This window comes from Melanostigma gelatinosum (genome assembly GCF_949748355.1).
Source record: "Melanostigma gelatinosum genome assembly, chromosome: 20".
NCBI classification, from domain to species: Eukaryota; Metazoa; Chordata; class Actinopteri; order Perciformes; family Zoarcidae; genus Melanostigma; species Melanostigma gelatinosum.
The window spans coordinates 7067312-7084669 of record NC_136653.1 but is presented as its reverse complement, the minus strand read 5'-3'; the positions used below and the strand labels follow the sequence as shown (position 1 = coordinate 7084669).

The window sequence follows — 17358 nt, the reverse complement described above, 5'->3', positions numbered from 1 at the left end:
TTAATGTGAAATGGAACCTTTTTTAACCCAACATGACAGCATTAGAATATATATATATGTTTTACAATTACTAGCATGTGGATTAAAGAAAATAGTGCTGTAACATCGCAGGAAAATAAATACATGACTATCTGAATGTCCTGTCTGTAAAGCGAAGTGGAGGAACAGTTACCCATAGAGCGCTCATCTGAGTGTGCAAGAGCCAGACTTTCCACAAATATGACGAGAACTTCAAAGATGAATTGCTCCACCAAGGACTTCTCCTCCCTGCAGAGACAAATAGGCAGCAGCATTGAGCAGATACAGTACAACTGTACAACATGTTGGTGACATAAAACCATTTCTCACAATTAAATTAGTCATTCTTCATGAAAATGTAGGAATTTAAATATAATGAAGACGAAACCTTATCACTGTCAGCATTGGCTTTCATTTACCAAACCAGTCAAACCGTAAATATGAAAAACCAGACAACGCTTGCTATTCTGGGGGTCAGCAGAAAAGCATCGTACCTGAATTGTCTGTAGATGCTGTTGAATGCTAAGGCCGCACCGAGTCTCTTGAAGCCATTGGGGTGGAGAGCCAAGCTGTAGATACGCTTAAACAAGGACTTCATGTTGGTAGGACTCTTCTCCTGCTGCTTGGGGGTGGTTTGCTTGATTGACCATTTGACAAACTCTTCAATGCAGCGGCCACAGAAGTCTCTGAGAGTGCTATCTATCGGGTCAACCACACCGTCCTGAGGAGGAAAACAAACACAGCAATGTGTGTACTTCACATGGTAGAAAGGAAGAGTCTTCATGTATTTATGCATAATCTCAGGTCTTGTTTGAACACTTAGCCTGTAAAGCCCTGCATAGAATATAAACACTTACCATAATGGCCTCCAGGACAGCTACTGTGTCTTGGCTCTCAAACTTCTTGTTGTTTGTGAACCAATGAATCAGCTGCATGACCAGCGGTTCAAAGAGCTGTCTGGTGACCTGGTAAAGAAATTTTAATTCATAAACATTACAGTAGACATCATCATGTGAGAACCCTAATATTGTTTTTGATTTGGGGGTAAACGGTCCCTTTAAGGTCATACACAACACATATTTAAATAAACTAACGAAATAAATCATTCAAAAGAAATGGTAACTTCATCCTTAAACTCCCATCAAGTGTCTGTAAAACTTCCAAATAATCTCTTTTTTCCGAGAGATAATCAACACATGTCGCTCCCTGTTTGGACAACAATCATTCAAAATTCCACGATATGACTTTTAATGGGAATTGTGCTCGTGGTGACTATGTTGTTGGGGCGCACATACCTGATCCACGTCGCAGGCCAGACGCAGTAGCACAGGAAACAGCCTCTTGTGCAGCTTGTACATGGGCGGCAAACTATTGTCTCCCTCCACCATCTGAGCACTCTTCCCAACCATGTAGACCACCAAGCTGTGGAGAAGCTCACAAGCTGCTACCTGCAGCACAAAAGAAACTGGAGTAAAATACTCATTTCTATTGGGTGACACCATTGTCGTCACGCCTACGTTTGCATCAAATTCATTTGGGAAATGCTTTGATGTTGGAGGACGTACTTTGGTTTGTCTGTCACTCGTGGACAGAGCCAGTTCACTGATGTGAGGCAGGAATGGGTCGAGGTAGATGACTGGCTTCATGTCGGCGAATGGCACCGCAAAGCTGAGCCTTTTCTCAGAATCCCAGGCGACAAACTTCTTCATCGTTTCCTCTGATGAGACCGCTGAATGTGAAAATAGAGGCCTACCATCAACAAAACAGCGCACTTCTCGCAGTCATGTGTCAAGTGAACCATCACAGTGGAGCGTGGCCCAGTGTGTCCGTGCAAAAAGGGAATGAGACAGCAGCGGCTTTGTTTTGAAAAGTCTTACCGGTTACAAGGTTCCTGTTCAGCTTTCCTCCCAGGTGACCGAGCAACTTCACCACTCTGAGCCTCACCACGACAAGAGGAGCGTCTTCCTGCATTCACACAGAAGCAATCAGTGAGCTCACGGACAGGACTTCTCATGAATGAGTCGCAATTCCACTCACCAATATCTGCAACGTGCAGTAACAGGTGATTCCTGAGCACTTGTTTTGAAGTAATTCATCTTCATAAGAGATTGAAATATTATTATACATAATCAAACGACTCGTAGAGATACTCCTCAAGTCTTTTTGGGGGTCTGTAAATTCTGGCACACATCACACAAAGCATGCTCTCCTCCTGCTGTATTTGTATTGTTGTGCTAATGAGGCGAACACACTACTAGTTAACAGTTCATTAACCCTGTTTACAATAACTGCAGCCAAATTGTGATGATGGACTAAAAAGACAACTTCTTATATGAACTTTCCTGACTCGTTCGTGCAGTGAGAGACTATAGAGAGTGAACTGGACATTTTACGTTGTTAAGGCTGAAGCCACAGTAAGAAATAAGACAAAAAGCAAGATGTCTTCCCACTTTCCCATCCAGTACCGTGGTGAGCTGTTTCGATTTTTTCAAGAGCCTCGTCATCACTCGGCTGTACCCCTTGTCCCTTCTCGAAGACACAGAAGACATCACCTCCCAGTTGCTGTCGTCTTTGTCTGAAGTAAACAACACCGAAATAGATTTTGGTAATTTCATTGACAATCTTCATTTACTGAACTGAAATCTCCCCCCGATACTATCATGGGCGTACCGTTGGTGGTACTTTTCAGGTATCCGTCCAGAAGAGGAAGGATGCTCGTGTAGCAGTTTTGCATGGTCTCCAGAGGAATGTGGGAGGACCAGTCCTCGAGAGCATCAAGGGCCACGTTGGCCAAAGGAACATGGCTCAGACCCAACTTCAGAGCCGCCTAGACGCCCATTCACACACACACACACACACACAAAACTTACGGTAAGCTAATTGTGAATTACTGCACTAAAGCCCCGCCTGTACATCTGCATACTATGTTTTTGTTTGAAGCTGTATCCATCTATCCTTATCTAGGTGACAAAAACACAATGAAACAAGTTCAAGGATCCCACCTCGAGAGCAGGACAGTAGGCCTTGATGTCCAGAGCTATGATGTTGTGGTGCAGCGAGAGGACGAATGTCAAGCAGGACGCCAGCAGCTCATCTTTGTACTGCTTCATTCTCACACACACCTGGAAGGAAACCACATGTCACTTACACCCCCTGCATATTAAGGTCCTCCGTAGTGCCACATTTTAGTTGATGGCATTCCCAGGAAGTATTGGAAAGAGAAGCTACCTCTTTTCCAAACTTAGAGAAGAGGGCGAAACAAGCACTCTTCACTGTGTCACTCTGGGGCGATGTCGAGCTCCTCGGGCCAACTCCCTGATCAAAAACAGAGAAAGAATAGAAATGTCACTCACGTTGAACACACGAGTAAAAGAAGTACAAGTTACAAAGCTGAGTTTGCACAACACTGCTGAGCTTACAGGACATCCATTGTTGTTGTCCACCTGATCACATACCCACAGCCTTGATACAAACAGTATTCATGTGTATTCATGGTAATATTACCTGGTAGTACTTGATTCTCTTTGCAATGTTCATGGTGACAGAGAGCAGCTTGTAAAAGCCACTGACAAGTGGATTTCGTATGGAGTGGAGGATAAGTTCATGGCTCAAGGGATACATCCAGGACTGAAAATACTCCAGGTGTTTAGTCAGCAACAACTCGCTGCAAAAGAGGGAAAACAGCGTGAGACTGACATTGTAAATGCTTAACGTGAACAATGACTGTGGTAGAATGCACAGTATGTCCAATTTAATAATAATAACAACAATAATAACACATTTTATTTGTACAGCGCTTTAAAAAGGTACTCAACGGTACTTTAAATGTGATAACAATGTCTGCTTGTCCCGCTGTTAACTTTGCCACTTTTAAAGAGCCTCATGATGTCCGGTAGACCGATCTCCCATGTGTGCCGTCTCCAATACCTGCAGAAGTCAACCAGATTGATAAAGGCAGTGAAATCTTTGATCTTATTGGGCAGCAGATGAGCCGTGGGGTCGGAGGACGGCAGGACATGGGCCGCATCATCTGGAGCCTGATAGACAAGGAGGCCATGGATTAGGGTTCAGAGTACACAAAGGCCATTGAAGGGAAACAGATACCAAAGTATACCAAAGCTTTTAGTTTCATGCCATCGACATGGGACATAATCAAATTGACTGAACCAATATCAACATATCTCGTACACTAGCCAATCCAATTTCACTTGTCGACAACTTTTTATGAATGTCAGTGAAGTATGTCAAAGTGGGACCTGAGAGGGAGACCTCACCTCCTCTCCCGTCGTCACTTTCTGCACAGACAAGTCCAACTTTTCCACAATTTTGAGGATTGATTTCACCAACTCGTCATAAAGCAGACGGCTCAAAGACACGAGGGCGGCGTTCTGACTTTCGAAAGCTCCGTCGAAAAATCCGGAATCCTGCAGAGGACGACACAAACGCAACAAGGGCAAAAAAATGAAATGTGCTGCTTATTGTGCGTACCCAGCAAAGTGGAAGAGACCACGCTGGTCCGTAAATGTAATCGATCTCATGACACAAAGCACCGAAATATTTGCAATTCAAAACTCTGCATGCTGGATGTACCTGAAAGGGATGCTGAGTGGCCAAATGTTATGTAATGTAAAATAAATAAAAGGCTGTGCCAAACAAATCTGCTGTAATGAATTAGAATACAACTTTAAAAAACAACATAGCTGTACCTTCAGCAGATCACAGTCTAGAAGGCTTTTAAACAGGGCAAGGTAGTTCTGACTTGATGGAACTTTCCATTTTCCAGTGCGAACTTGGGAAGACTCGCCGTCTTTGTCCTGAGGGAAAAAAAGGACAAAATGCATATTTCTTCAACCAGCACAGTCAAAAATAAACGAGACATTTTGATTTCAGGAAAATAAATGAAACTGCAAATAAAACATTCAGCTGAGTAAACATATACATGCGTGTAAATTCACATCTGAAATCATGCACCTGACCTCAGAAAGCATGATGGGTTTTGAACAGACACGGATCAAGCCCTGGTGCACTGAAACAATTGAGCAGAAGTGAAACTTTAAGCAGATAACAGTCACACAAAAAGCAGCATGCAGGTTTAAACAATACATGTATTGCATTTTAGGGGCCCTTTACCACTTTGACAGTCTCCTCTCTCACTTCTGAGAGACGATGAAGACATCATTGTAAAAGCCGTACCTGATCAAGGGCAGTTCTCTTTTTTTTTTTCAAGATATCATGATGGCCTTTAGGTGCAGTGTGCTCATGGGCGACCTACCCACAGAGCTAATGAATCCCCAGAGGACAGGTCCTTTAGAGGCCATGGCCACCAGCACCTTCAGGATGGCCCTGCAACAAACAGTCTGCATTCTCTCACTGTACTGGGGGAAGCTGTCGATCTGCACCACGAGCAGACGCTCCAGCAGTGGTGTGTACACCTCTGGAATCTGAGACCAGGGACAAAAAGCAGAAGCTCAAGTTAATCATGAGGGTGAATCAGTATTTCTCTCTACTGCAGGACTCAGTGGTGTGTGTATATAGGCAGACACACATATGGATTCAAATCTGTGATCGTCAGCTTGATTCAGGGTATTGTTGCTCGTCGGCATTTGGTCCAAGTGAATGATAACGAGCGTGACTTTGTTACCTTGTCCAGGTGAATCAGGACACAGGCTATAGAGTCCAGGAAGCTGGGCAGCTGGTAGAAGCTGTCTTCCTCCCCGTCAGACTCTGTCAGATACATCTGCTTACAGCGCTGAATCAGCTCTGTGTACATCAGGTCCACATCTTGTGGGCACACTTTCTTGCATGGCTACAAAAAACAAAAAAAAACTGTTTTTTTGCATTAAGAAGTCAAGATTGTACACAAACAGCAAAGGATGATCTCATGGATTACACAGGAGACCAAACGTAGAGCAATGGGAACACAGAATATTACTAAGAAGCAACTGATGGAAATGCAGATCGCAACAACTCAAGCAGCAAACACGCACGTCTGAAACGCATGTGCATACGTTTATTGTCAAATAGGTTTTGGTTTCTACAGCTGTATTGAAAGCAAATAAAACGTACGGCGGCAAAGAATCCATATCCTCGTATAGCAATGGACAGCTCCTTATGTGTCGAGTCCATGGTTCTAATGATGCCGCAGAACTTCTGCATGAAGAACTTCAACTTGCTTTTGTGCTCCTCGATATTGTCCGCCACCAGCATTGCAACCTTAAAATAACAAAAAAACATGTGTTGGAATGACAACGAGTGTATCACAGGCGGTTTTATTCTCATCATGGTGCCGATAACCCGTCCCGACTTGTTTTCTTCGCCTGTGTGGAAAAGCCTCGGAGCTTTTACCTGTTTGAGGAAGGCCTCGAGTGCGTAGTAACTCGTCTTCTTCATCTCAGCGTTGATGTGTCCACAGAGCCTGGACATGACATCGAACAGAGCTCTGTAGTTGTCCATGAGGCAGCTGCTGAACTGGGACGCATGTCTGGCAAGTAATCTGAGGCCGGCTGTTCAAGAGACAAAGAGTCACAGACGCGTGAGTTTTCAGGGAGTTTCGTCTTCGTGTTGCTATGGAAATAACAGTCCTTACCAAATGTGACTGCGTAGCGTGTCATTGACATCTACAACAAAAGATGAGAAAACAAGCGTTTTTTTAAAATATATCAGTCAATTTCAATCGGGATGTTATATTTCGACAGTTGGACAGCAGAGACGGGGATATTTACCTGGGGGCTGACGGCCTTCAGGGCGTACTGAAAAATGTCCTTAGACGTCGCTGGGTCTGCAAGTCAGAGACGCACACTAATCATGCACCATCACGCACGAATCATAGAAACGGCATGTTTGGTTGAAAATTGTGAAAGAAATAGATATAGCGTCCCACCTTCCTCCATTGTTTTAGTGAAGTTGACCATAAGAGCGGTGATTCCTCTCAAACATCCAGCTACAACAAAAAGTTTTGGTTCCTTTGTTGAAGAGGTCATCTGAAAGGAACAGATCGACAGACACAACTGATTACGGGAACGTTTGAAAATACAATAAGTGCAGAGGACAGCAGTTCTGCCCAAACACTCGGTGCCATCTCCCCTGTTCACACACCTGTTCTTTGAGCTCTCCTAGATAGGCTCTGTAGAGTTTGTCAGAGTTGTTGACCATCTCGCTGGGGTGAACCTCTGCGAGAACTCCCAGCAACTCGTAGATTTTGCCGAGGACTAAAACAAAAGATTTTTTTTAAATGTACGTAATTTACATTTTCATCTCCTGCATGAATTCCGGTCATCTCCATTCCAGCGTTAAACCAAACTTTGGCTTCGGGCCGTAAAACGAAGACTCACCTGAATCTGGCAGTTTGCTCCTCTGACAGAGCTCGCCGTAATATCTGTTGAATATATCACAGATTCGAAGCTCTGCCACCACACTGGAAGCCTTTGTTGTTTGGAGAACCTGAGGAGAGTAAGAACAAGAACAAGGTCCAGCCAGCAGATATATTCCATATTCACAAATATGTCAAACAGACTCTCGCAAGATCATATAAATAAGGAATTTTGTCAACAGTGGATCTTTTCTTTCGCTCAGTTCATGTTGCACAGCTAACACACTCGGCTGATGTCAAAGAACCCAGGAGGCCAAGAGAAACCAACCTTGATAAGGAGCTCCAGCACGAGAGTCCTACACTTGGCTGATTTTTCCTTTGTATACACAGCCATGCATGTGTCCTGCACAAAGAAATGGAGAAAAACAACATGATTCATTTGAGGTATTACATGTACACAAACAAAAGTCAGTTTTATTTGTGGTACGTTTCACTTGTCTTGTGTTATACTGAGAGGTGTATGAAGAATACATATATAGAGGCTACTTTGCGTCAGTATCAGTTTCAGTCGGACACTGAATTTACTTTGAGTGCACGGATGCAGCATTATGTGTAAAGATTGTTCCTTTTCATGGTTCTAAAGGGGGAACTTACTCTTATGTCAGTGGCGTAAGTCTTCTCCCAACCTTTGACTCTTGGTGAGACCCTGTCCAAGAACTTCTCCAAAAAACCCAAGGTCTCAACTCGGGTGTCCCGGAACTGGAAAACAGATGTTTTCTGTCAACACGAGAACTTTTCAGTGTAGTGACGTCATTGTTCACTCGATGTTCCTAGATGCCTACCTCATCTGACGCCAGGGACTTCCTGAGGAAGCTGAGCAGTCCACAGTCTTTTGAGAACAATAAGGACGTCTGTAAAGCTTCAAGACCAAAGATGCAAAGACGGAATCAGAAGGAAATGTTAATATTTGTTTTCGCAGTGTGTGTGTCACCAAACACAAAACTCTGCACATTTAGGAGCACTGTGAACTTTGATACATGAATACATCTGTGCAATCTTTAATGAAGCCTCGAATCATCAAATGTGTTCTTCTGCCTCCAAACAACAACTAAACACCAACTGTGTTAGTAATGTGCTATAACTTTACTTCACACTTGATCAGTTTGAGGACCTAAAACAATAATCTAGATATCATGAAGAACACTTTAGTTGAATTGAAGTGAAGTGGAGAGCAAGCGAGAACACATGTTAGATAAACAGGGAGTGACTCTGTAGCTCTCACTGAGCGCAGAAGCTGATGCCAGGATGCTGAGTGGAGCCAAGAAAGAGAGATGGCCACGGTCATAGGTCGAGCATGCAGTATGAAAATATGGTCATAATGTTATGTTTTGCATGAGGTAAGAACTAACTGGTGAGTTCCCCTGAGGAAAAGGAGTCATGCATGGAGTCTGTGGCGTGCAGACTTTTGAATCCGTTGTTGCAAATCCACTTAAGTATTTTAATGCTGCCACACTTTATGCTTGGAGACTGTTTCACTCGTGTACTATTACAGACTTCCAATGGAGTAGCGTTAGGAGCGTCCACGCTTGGCTTATTGTCACGTGGTATTTATATTGCATTCTGACTGAGCGTTACCGCCCACCGCAGAGAGTTTTGGCGGAAGAGCCTGATGTGATGCAGGCAAGCAAAACAAAACAAAAGTAAATGCGCAATTATTGAAATAATTTATGCATTACGAATCAACAAGTAGCTTCTAAAGATCCACACACCACCTCACCCTACAAAGTGTTTAAGGCTCATGCACAGCAGAAGCATCGACAACATTAAACTGCCAGATTGTTATTGGAGTTTGGCGCGGAGTATTTGACGGACTTTATGGTCTTACCAAGTTCGTTCTCGGTTGTTGTTAGCATGCACTCCTGTCCCAAGTCACCGATGATATCGTGACATCTCAAAGCTGCAGCTCGGGTGTCTTCGTCCGAGAGAGATTCGTGAAGTTTCAGAAGAAGCACTTGAATGCCTCCAGCAGGGTTCCTCTCGGAAGACATAACTGCAGCGCGGATCTAAGCTAACATTAGCATCCCATCAGCCACATTACTTTCTCTCATAAGTACAACAGTAAGTCGTCAGAAAGAGTACACTCTGGCAGACATGCTAGGGAAGAGCCATTACATTTCAAACAGTCACGCACATCAGGAAGAGTCAGGATGGGATGCATCTGTTTCAAAATAAAAGCTCCGATGGCGAAGGTCCCGTGAACTTCTGGTGAAATAAAGTATCCTCTAGTTCAGTGGACCCCAACCACCGGGCCGCGGACCGGTACCGTGCCGCACAGAAAGAATACATATTATATTATTTCCGTTTTATTGATTATCAACGTCTGAAAGAAGTTTTATTTTGAAAGATGACCGGATTCTCTCGCAATTTCATCCGTCTGTGGCTCTTGACATGTCAAGACGCTTGTCTCGGTCACGTGACCTCAAAAATTAAGCCCGCAAATTAGCGAAAATGAGTAAATCACTTTTGGAGAGCGTCTTTGCAAAGGGGAAAGGCCACTAAGGAGACAGAAGAGCCGACAACTTCCAAGAAAATTTAATCTTCATTTAACATGAGTGAAAGGATTGTCCCTGCCTTTTAGGGGTCACAGAACATATAATACCGCATTAATAAAATATGTAATATAATACAATTTTTGACAAACAACGCTGTAGTTGTACACTATGACCACTGGGGGGCAGTGTACACTAATGATCTGTTAATGCTTTGTTTCTCAGCCATCAACAATCCATGGATATATGGTATCCGCAGACACAATATCGTGCTACATTTTCCGGTGAATATTTCAAAGTAAAACTGTCGATGTGGTAGATGAATTGCTATCGTGCGCCAATGGGGCGTTTAGTTCATTGCAGGAAAGATTGCGTTTTCCTAAAACTATGCTGCTGATGTAAGTCAATGAAGATCAGTTCCAGTGTGTCTCTGTAACTTTATACGTAATAACGTTATCAATGACTGCATTGATATGAAGAGCATGTTTGTTGTACTAATCTATCTGTTTCTGTTTTAGCTGTTTGTCTGAGCAGAGCTACCAGGTCAACAGCAGCCCCACACCAGCCCCAGTACCCCCCCCCCCCCCCCCCCCCCAGTACCCACCTCCCAGAGGACCCCCCCCCCCCCCCCCCCCCCCCCCCCCCCCCAGCAGACCTGCACCCTTAATACTGCGTCTCTACAATCTAGCCCTTTGCACTATCATTCAGAGGAGCATCCTTTGCGGCCAAGTTCACTTATTTAACTATTATTGTGTCATTACTTGTGACATGACTTTCCCCGTGCATTATTACATTACATTACATTACAGTCATTTAGCAGACGCTTTTATCCAAAGCGACTTACAATTAGTGTATTCAACATCGGTTTTCGAGACAACTAGACACCAGAAGTAATAAGTGCATGTCCTTTCCTCAAACAAGCATCTAAGAGCATAACCAGAGCCAACGTACAGTCCAGAAACAAACGCAATAAGTGCCACAAACTAATATGAATAGAATAAGTGCAATAAGCTAGTATGAATACAATAGATGCTCAGTAAGTGCTTAGAGGAAGGCTAAGGGTAGGCCTTCTTGAAGAGGTGAGTTTTCATCCTGGTTACAAAACAACTGGTTACATTACGGTAATAATGTCCAATTGAGTAACATTTGCAACATTGACCCATATGTTTTAATAAAGTGAACACTTCCTGTATCCACATTCTGAAGAAATGCGATTTTATTTATCCATCACTTGTCAGTGTAGTGCTTTTTAACAGACATTTTGACATGTCAGCAGAAAAAGCGTTTAATGGACGTGAGCCACGACTTTTCAAATTGATCTTTCAATCATCGACTTGCATGCAGCAAAACTCTTAATGTGCATCGAGGTTAAGGTGGTACAAATCCAAACATGTCAGTCAGTTGACAAAAGGAGAAATATCACACACATTACACACATTGTGAAACACGACAGCAGACCTGTGAGTGAGACAACGTGTGGATGGAAACAGCTTCACAGCTGATGAGAGCAGCTCTGACCCGTGTGCTGTTTCTAGTGTAAAAACAACACTGTGCAAGATTAACACTCCCAGATCCTGCTACTTCTAAATAAATACTATTTTGTTGATTTTCATCATTGCTCAGTCTCCCTGTCCCCGGGAAATTAGCACCGTTACTCCCCGCATCCCTTAGATGCCCCGGTAGGCCAACGGGGTTTGGGCCGGTCCAATACCGGACCACCTCCATCATCAACCGGCCCTCGCTCTGAGATCGCCGACCCCGACTGTGTTCTATGCTTCACAGAACACGTTAAATTTACTCTAATACTTAAAGCTCATAGTCACTGACGAAGATTTATACTACTCCTCGCGATCTGTATTCACACTCGTGGTTTCCATCTGCGAGCCGGCAGCACCCCTACACACACACACACTCACACACCCAGCATGCAATCTGCCCCAAAGAGGCGGGTCTATGAAGCAGTTTAGCCAATGATGCTTTAATGCTGATTAAAGATATAAATGAGTGAAATCCAATTTTGCCAATCAGCGTCCTCAAATAGATTTAGCGCCGTGGAGCAACGAGGGGTTTTCTTTCATTAAATTTTTCCAAATTGTGTGTGTTGCGTTTGTTGTAAACTCGAATTAAAGGTAACCTGAATACAGTTAGATTGTATCGTTTCCTGTTAAAGGGAATTATTACGGTAACCCTCAAGCTATTAAAGGGAAATAGAAAACAGCCCTACCTACATGTGCACCAGCGCCACTGCGTATAACCATCTGATACTATCCCAGAGTTCAGCATATTCATCTAGCAAACGATACCTACCTTGGAGTGTTACAATAGCCAGTATCATTTTATTCAATGTGTCCATCCGGGCAAATTGGTGGATCCAAATGTTATAAAAAAAACATATATGATGCAATTTCTTTGTAATCATCCAAAATAATGTTAAGTGTATGGTATTTTTCCAAGTAGGCCACTGACTGGTCGATACATGCGATGCATTGAGTGGGCAACGCGCCGTGTATTGAGTGGGCCGGTCTGACAGTAACTCCCGGGCCACTTTTTTCCCCCAGTCTGCTCCTGAACGAGGACCTCCACATCACTGTAAGATAAGTGACTCTGCTCCTTACTCTACAACACAATCCCCTAATCTACAACAAATACATTAAAATACATGCCTAACATTCTAAGGTCAATTATCTATATGATCTCTATGGTGGTAAGACATCACCATAGAGATCATATCCGGCCCGAATAGAGAATTCAATTTTCCTACCACCCCTCTAGTAATTACCACATGGTACCTTCCCGGAACTATAAAATGGTGCTCTTGTACCCTGGGGACTCTTTTAGGGCGAACACCCTGGAGAGGAGACAGTAGAGGTAAGTGCTTTGAACATGCAGGTTATTTGACAGCACTATTAATATATTCAATAATTTTAGTTAAAGATAACTAAACTACTAGTGATGGCGAGATGAAGCCTCATGAGGCATCGAACCACTTCAGCCAATTGGTTCGAGAAAGGGTTCATTACTCGATGCTTCATGTGCACACGATACCACCTACTGGCCAAGTGTATAATCACAGGCAGCTGTATCTGAACCACATAATGTGATGCATTGAATTGTTGTCTGTTATGGCTGTTGGGAATGACTGAATTACAAAAATGTATGACCAAATAATTTCTGTACATAAATGATCACATATGTGCATAATAAAATATTTTTATATATTTTTTGAATGTATTCTGTGTGTGAATGTTCCCAAAATGGGAGTATCATATGATATGGCAGGTTGTGTAATGATGTTATTATGTCACTTTAGGAAAATGGCATGGGCTTCAGCAGGCAGAGGACAGTGAAAGTGCTTGTGGAACTAGGAAGAGGGGACTGAATATGCTTGTGTAACTTGGACAGTGATGTACAGGACACATTTTATTCATTTTTATTCAGAAATAACAGTTTCTCAACAGTTTTTGGTTTTAAACGATTCCTTTTTTTTTGACACAACCTCTCCGGCCTTTGAAAACACCCTTTCACAGGGTACAGAAGATGCTGGCGTGCACAAAAACGCAAACACAAATGCCCTGAATCCAACATCCACAATACTGAAGGGCTGTGTGTCCTTCACGATCATGGAGACGAGGGCTTCATCCAGCGCTTGTTTTCTGGTGGCTGGTTAAAAGAGAATAAATACAGTGTCTGTTACCTGTCTTAATTTGCACAATACACAAAAGTGAACAGGGAAAAATTGTGATGGTGCATTTGTAATATTGTAATGACTTACAATGGCTGGCTGAAGCTCCAGTTTCCTCCTTATTCTCATGCAAGGCACGGTGATGCCTTAGCATGGATGAGGTGTTGTTTGTTACGTGATTTCTGGGGGGTGACCCCTCACGATTTTTTAATCCGATAATAAAAAATTGAAAAATTAATAATTATTATTTTTTTTTATTTTTTATTATTAGAATAAGTATCAGTGTGGTTTGGGCATTTCAAGAATGCCATCAGTAATGTACCGAGCTGGATCAAACACAACTTACCTCAGGGGATGAAGGGGATCATCTGAGGTGTGACCACCTCGTTATGGCTTCTCTGGAAATATGAAGAAAAGGACTTGGTCGAAGAAACTAATTCGTTATTTATTTATTTGCATTTAAATCAAAGTGTAGTCTCTTGGTCCAAAATACAGAGGGAAAATCGTTAACTGAAAAATATAAGAAAAAATCACCTAAGTATTCAAAAACCCCTTCAGAGTAGTTTACAGACAAAGGATCTTAAAAACACTGACTCAGCCAGCAGACGGGCCTGCTGTGTAGCTTACGGAGGAAAAAGTTAATGATTCACCCAGCGCAGGACTGGACAGAGTGAGCCTTCTCTCCTGACAAGACTTCAAAAAACCTTCTAAGTTTTCTTAAAAACTCCGACTCTCAAAGTCCGGAGACTCTGCAAAAAGTTAAAGTTCTCCTCCGTGCAGGCAGGAGCCCTGCACGGGGTTAGAGACTCCTTCCAACTCCTTCTCCAAAGCTGCTTCAAGGGTCTTTCTGCTGTTTCAAAACTGCCCCTATATACTCGTCCGGGCCTCAGATGTCTGACTTCAAACGGATTCCTACCCTTCACATCACTTGATTGATGACACAAAAACCCTTACTTCAGCGTAATCTTTGAAAGCCAGGTCTGCCTTCGTGGTCCATATGAGCTCCTCAGCATTTTTAGCGACGCCACTGTCAAGGCTAAGTTATTTATGCTTCCCCCAGGCTAATCTTACTGATCTGACCGCCCTATAGCTTTTCCCTGAAACCGCTGACTCGGTCCTTATGACTCCGTCCGGGGGTTTCCCCTTCTTTTCTTCTCTAGACTAGGTGGCGTCTCAGTCTTCCTTCTTTGTGTGAATTTGCTGGCTCAGCTCTTGGACTTCCCCATGAACCGAGGAGAGCATCGGGGGGGGGGGGGGGGTTGAGGGTGTGTGTGTGTGTGTGTGAATGAGTGTGCGCCCACCCGTACACATCAGTGCAACAGGGGTTTTGCACAACACAAACCTGTCTGTCTACCCGGTGCAATATTATAAGAGCCTCAGAGTCATATGCCTGATTTAAACAACGGCTTTGCAGGTAGAGACATCACTACTTCGCAAAATCTCCACCGTGTTCAACATTAGTTACTTTGGAAAAAAAAATATTTTTTTAGTTACTTTGGAAAAAAAAATATTTTTTTAGTTACTTTGGAAAAAAAAATATTTTTTTAGTTACTTTGGAAAAAAAAATATTTTTTTAGTTACTTTGGAAAAAAAAATATTTTTTTAGTTACTTTGGAAAAAAAAATATTTTTTTAGTTACTTTGGAAAAAAAAATATTTTTTTAGTTACTTTGGAAAAAAAAATATTTTTTTAGTTACTTTGGAAAAAAAAATATTTTTTTAGTTACTTTGGAAAAAAAAATATTTTTTTAGTTACTTTGGAAAAAAAAATATTTTTTTAGTTACTTTGGAAAAAAAAATATTTTTTTAGTTACTTTGGAAAAAAAAATATTTTTTTAGTTACTTTGGAAAAAAAAATATTTTTTTAGTTACTTTGGAAAAAAAAATATTTTTTTAGTTACTTTGGAAAAAAAAATATTTTTTTAGTTACTTTGGAAAAAAAAATATTTTTTTAGTTACTTTGGAAAAGAAAATATTTTTTTAGTTACTTTGGAAAAAAAAATATTTTTTTAGTTACTTTGGAAAAAAAAAATATTTTTTTAGTTACTTTGGAAAAAAAAATATTTTTTTAGTTACTTTGGAAAAAAAAATATTTTTTTAGTTACTTTGGAAAAAAAAAAAATTTTTTAGTTACTTTGGAAAAAAAAATATTTCTTTAGTTACTTTGGAAAAAAAAATATTTTTTTAGTTACTTTGGAAAAAAAAATATTTTTTTAGTTACTTTGGAAAAAAAAATATTTTTTTAGTTACTTTGGAAAAAAAAATATTTTTTTAGTTACTTTGGAAAAAAAAATATTTTTTTAGTTACTTTGGAAAAAAAAATATTTTTTTAGTTACTTTGGAAAAAAAAATATTTTTTTAGTTACTTTGGAAAAAAAAATATTTTTTTAGTTACTTTGGAAAAAAATTTACTTTTTTAGTTACTTTGGAAAAAAAATATTTTTTTAGTTACTTTGGAAAAAAAGTTACTTTTTTAGTTACTTTGGAAAAAAAATATTTTTTTAGTTACTTTGGAAAAAAAAATATTTTTTTAGTTACTTTGGAAAAAAAAATATTTTTTTAGTTACTTTGGAAAAAAAAATATTTTTTTAGTTACTTTGGGAAAAAAAATATTTTTTTAGTTACTTTGGAAAAAAAAAATTTTTTTTAGTTACTTTGGGAAATTTTTTTTTTTTTTTAGTTACTTTGGAAAAAAAAATTTTTTTTTAGTTACTTTGGAAAAAAAAAATTTTTTTTAGTTACTTTGGAAAAAAATATATTTTTTAGTTACTTTGGAAAAAAAAATATTTTTTTAGTTACTTTGGAAAAAAAAATATTTTTTTAGTTACTTTGGAAAAAAAAAATATTTTTTTAGTTACTTTGGAAAAAAAAATATTTTTTTAGTTACTTTGGAAAAAAAAATATTTTTTTAGTTACTTTGGAAAAAAAAATATTTTTTTAGTTACTTTGGAAAAAAAAATATTTTTTTAGTTACTTTGGAAAAAAAAATATTTTTTTAGTTACTTTGGAAAAAAAAATATTTTTTTAGTTACTTTGGAAAAAAAAATATTTTTTTAGTTACTTTGGAAAAAAAAATATTTTTTTAGTTACTTTGGAAAAAAAAATATTTTTTTAGTTACTTTGGAAAAAATTTTATTTTTTTAGTTACTTTGGAAAATTTTTTACTTTTTTAGTTACTTTGGAAAAAAAAATATTTTTTTAGTTACTTTGGAAAAAAAAATATTTTTTTAGTTACTTTGGAAAAAAAAATATTTCTTTAGTTACTTTGGAAAAAAAAATATTTTTTTAGTTACTTTGGAAAAAAAAATATTTTTTTAGTTACTTTGGAAATTTTTTTACTTTTTTAGTTACTTTGGAAAAAAAAAAATTTTTTAGTTACTTTGGAAAAAAAAATATTTTTTTAGTTACTTTGGAAAAAAATTTACTTTTTTAGTTACTTTGGAAAAAAAAATATTTTTTTAGTTACTTTGGAAAAAAAGTTACTTTTTTAGTTACTTTGGAAAAAAAAATATTTTTTTAGTTACTTTGGAAAAAAAAATATTTTTTTAGTTACTTTGGAAAAAAAAATATTTTTTTAGTTACTTTGGAAAAAAAAATATTTTTTTAGTTACTTTGGAAAAAAAAATATTTTTTTAGTTACTTTGAAAAAAAAATATTTTTTTAGTTACTTTGGAAAAAAAAATATTTTTTTAGTTACTTTGGAAAAAAAAATATTTTTTTAGTTACTTTGGAAAAAAAAAAATTTTTTTAGTTACTTTGGAAAAAAAAATATTTTTTTAGTTACTTTGGAAAAAAAAATAT

General features: G+C 39.4%; 1 protein-coding gene across 1 annotated transcript in view; it reads right to left on the bottom strand.

Annotated features, from left to right (window-relative positions):
- The window catches only part of LOC306793934 (DNA-dependent protein kinase catalytic subunit-like), a 28802-nt gene extending 19408 nt beyond the window's left edge, over positions 1-9394 (bottom strand). The window contains exons 1-28 of the mRNA XM_079291762.1: positions 9213-9394; positions 8170-8246; positions 7982-8086; positions 7656-7730; positions 7350-7458; positions 7114-7226; positions 6899-6998; positions 6741-6796; positions 6605-6635; positions 6364-6521; positions 6085-6231; positions 5660-5824; positions 5291-5459; positions 4995-5044; positions 4725-4832; positions 4293-4442; positions 3946-4055; positions 3523-3682; positions 3247-3333; positions 3021-3140; positions 2689-2845; positions 2484-2593; positions 1896-1983; positions 1584-1747; positions 1314-1466; positions 876-983; positions 513-739; positions 173-267 (exon numbers count right to left, since the gene is read on the bottom strand). Of these exons, the coding sequence (XP_079147888.1) occupies positions 173-267; positions 513-739; positions 876-983; positions 1314-1466; positions 1584-1747; positions 1896-1983; positions 2484-2593; positions 2689-2845; positions 3021-3140; positions 3247-3333; positions 3523-3682; positions 3946-4055; positions 4293-4442; positions 4725-4832; positions 4995-5044; positions 5291-5459; positions 5660-5824; positions 6085-6231; positions 6364-6521; positions 6605-6635; positions 6741-6796; positions 6899-6998; positions 7114-7226; positions 7350-7458; positions 7656-7730; positions 7982-8086; positions 8170-8246; positions 9213-9375 (3355 nt within the window). The 5' untranslated portion in view covers positions 9376-9394. The remainder of the gene's footprint in view (positions 1-172; positions 268-512; positions 740-875; positions 984-1313; positions 1467-1583; positions 1748-1895; positions 1984-2483; positions 2594-2688; positions 2846-3020; positions 3141-3246; positions 3334-3522; positions 3683-3945; positions 4056-4292; positions 4443-4724; positions 4833-4994; positions 5045-5290; positions 5460-5659; positions 5825-6084; positions 6232-6363; positions 6522-6604; positions 6636-6740; positions 6797-6898; positions 6999-7113; positions 7227-7349; positions 7459-7655; positions 7731-7981; positions 8087-8169; positions 8247-9212) is intronic.
- Positions 9395-17358: the final 7964 nt, after the last annotated feature.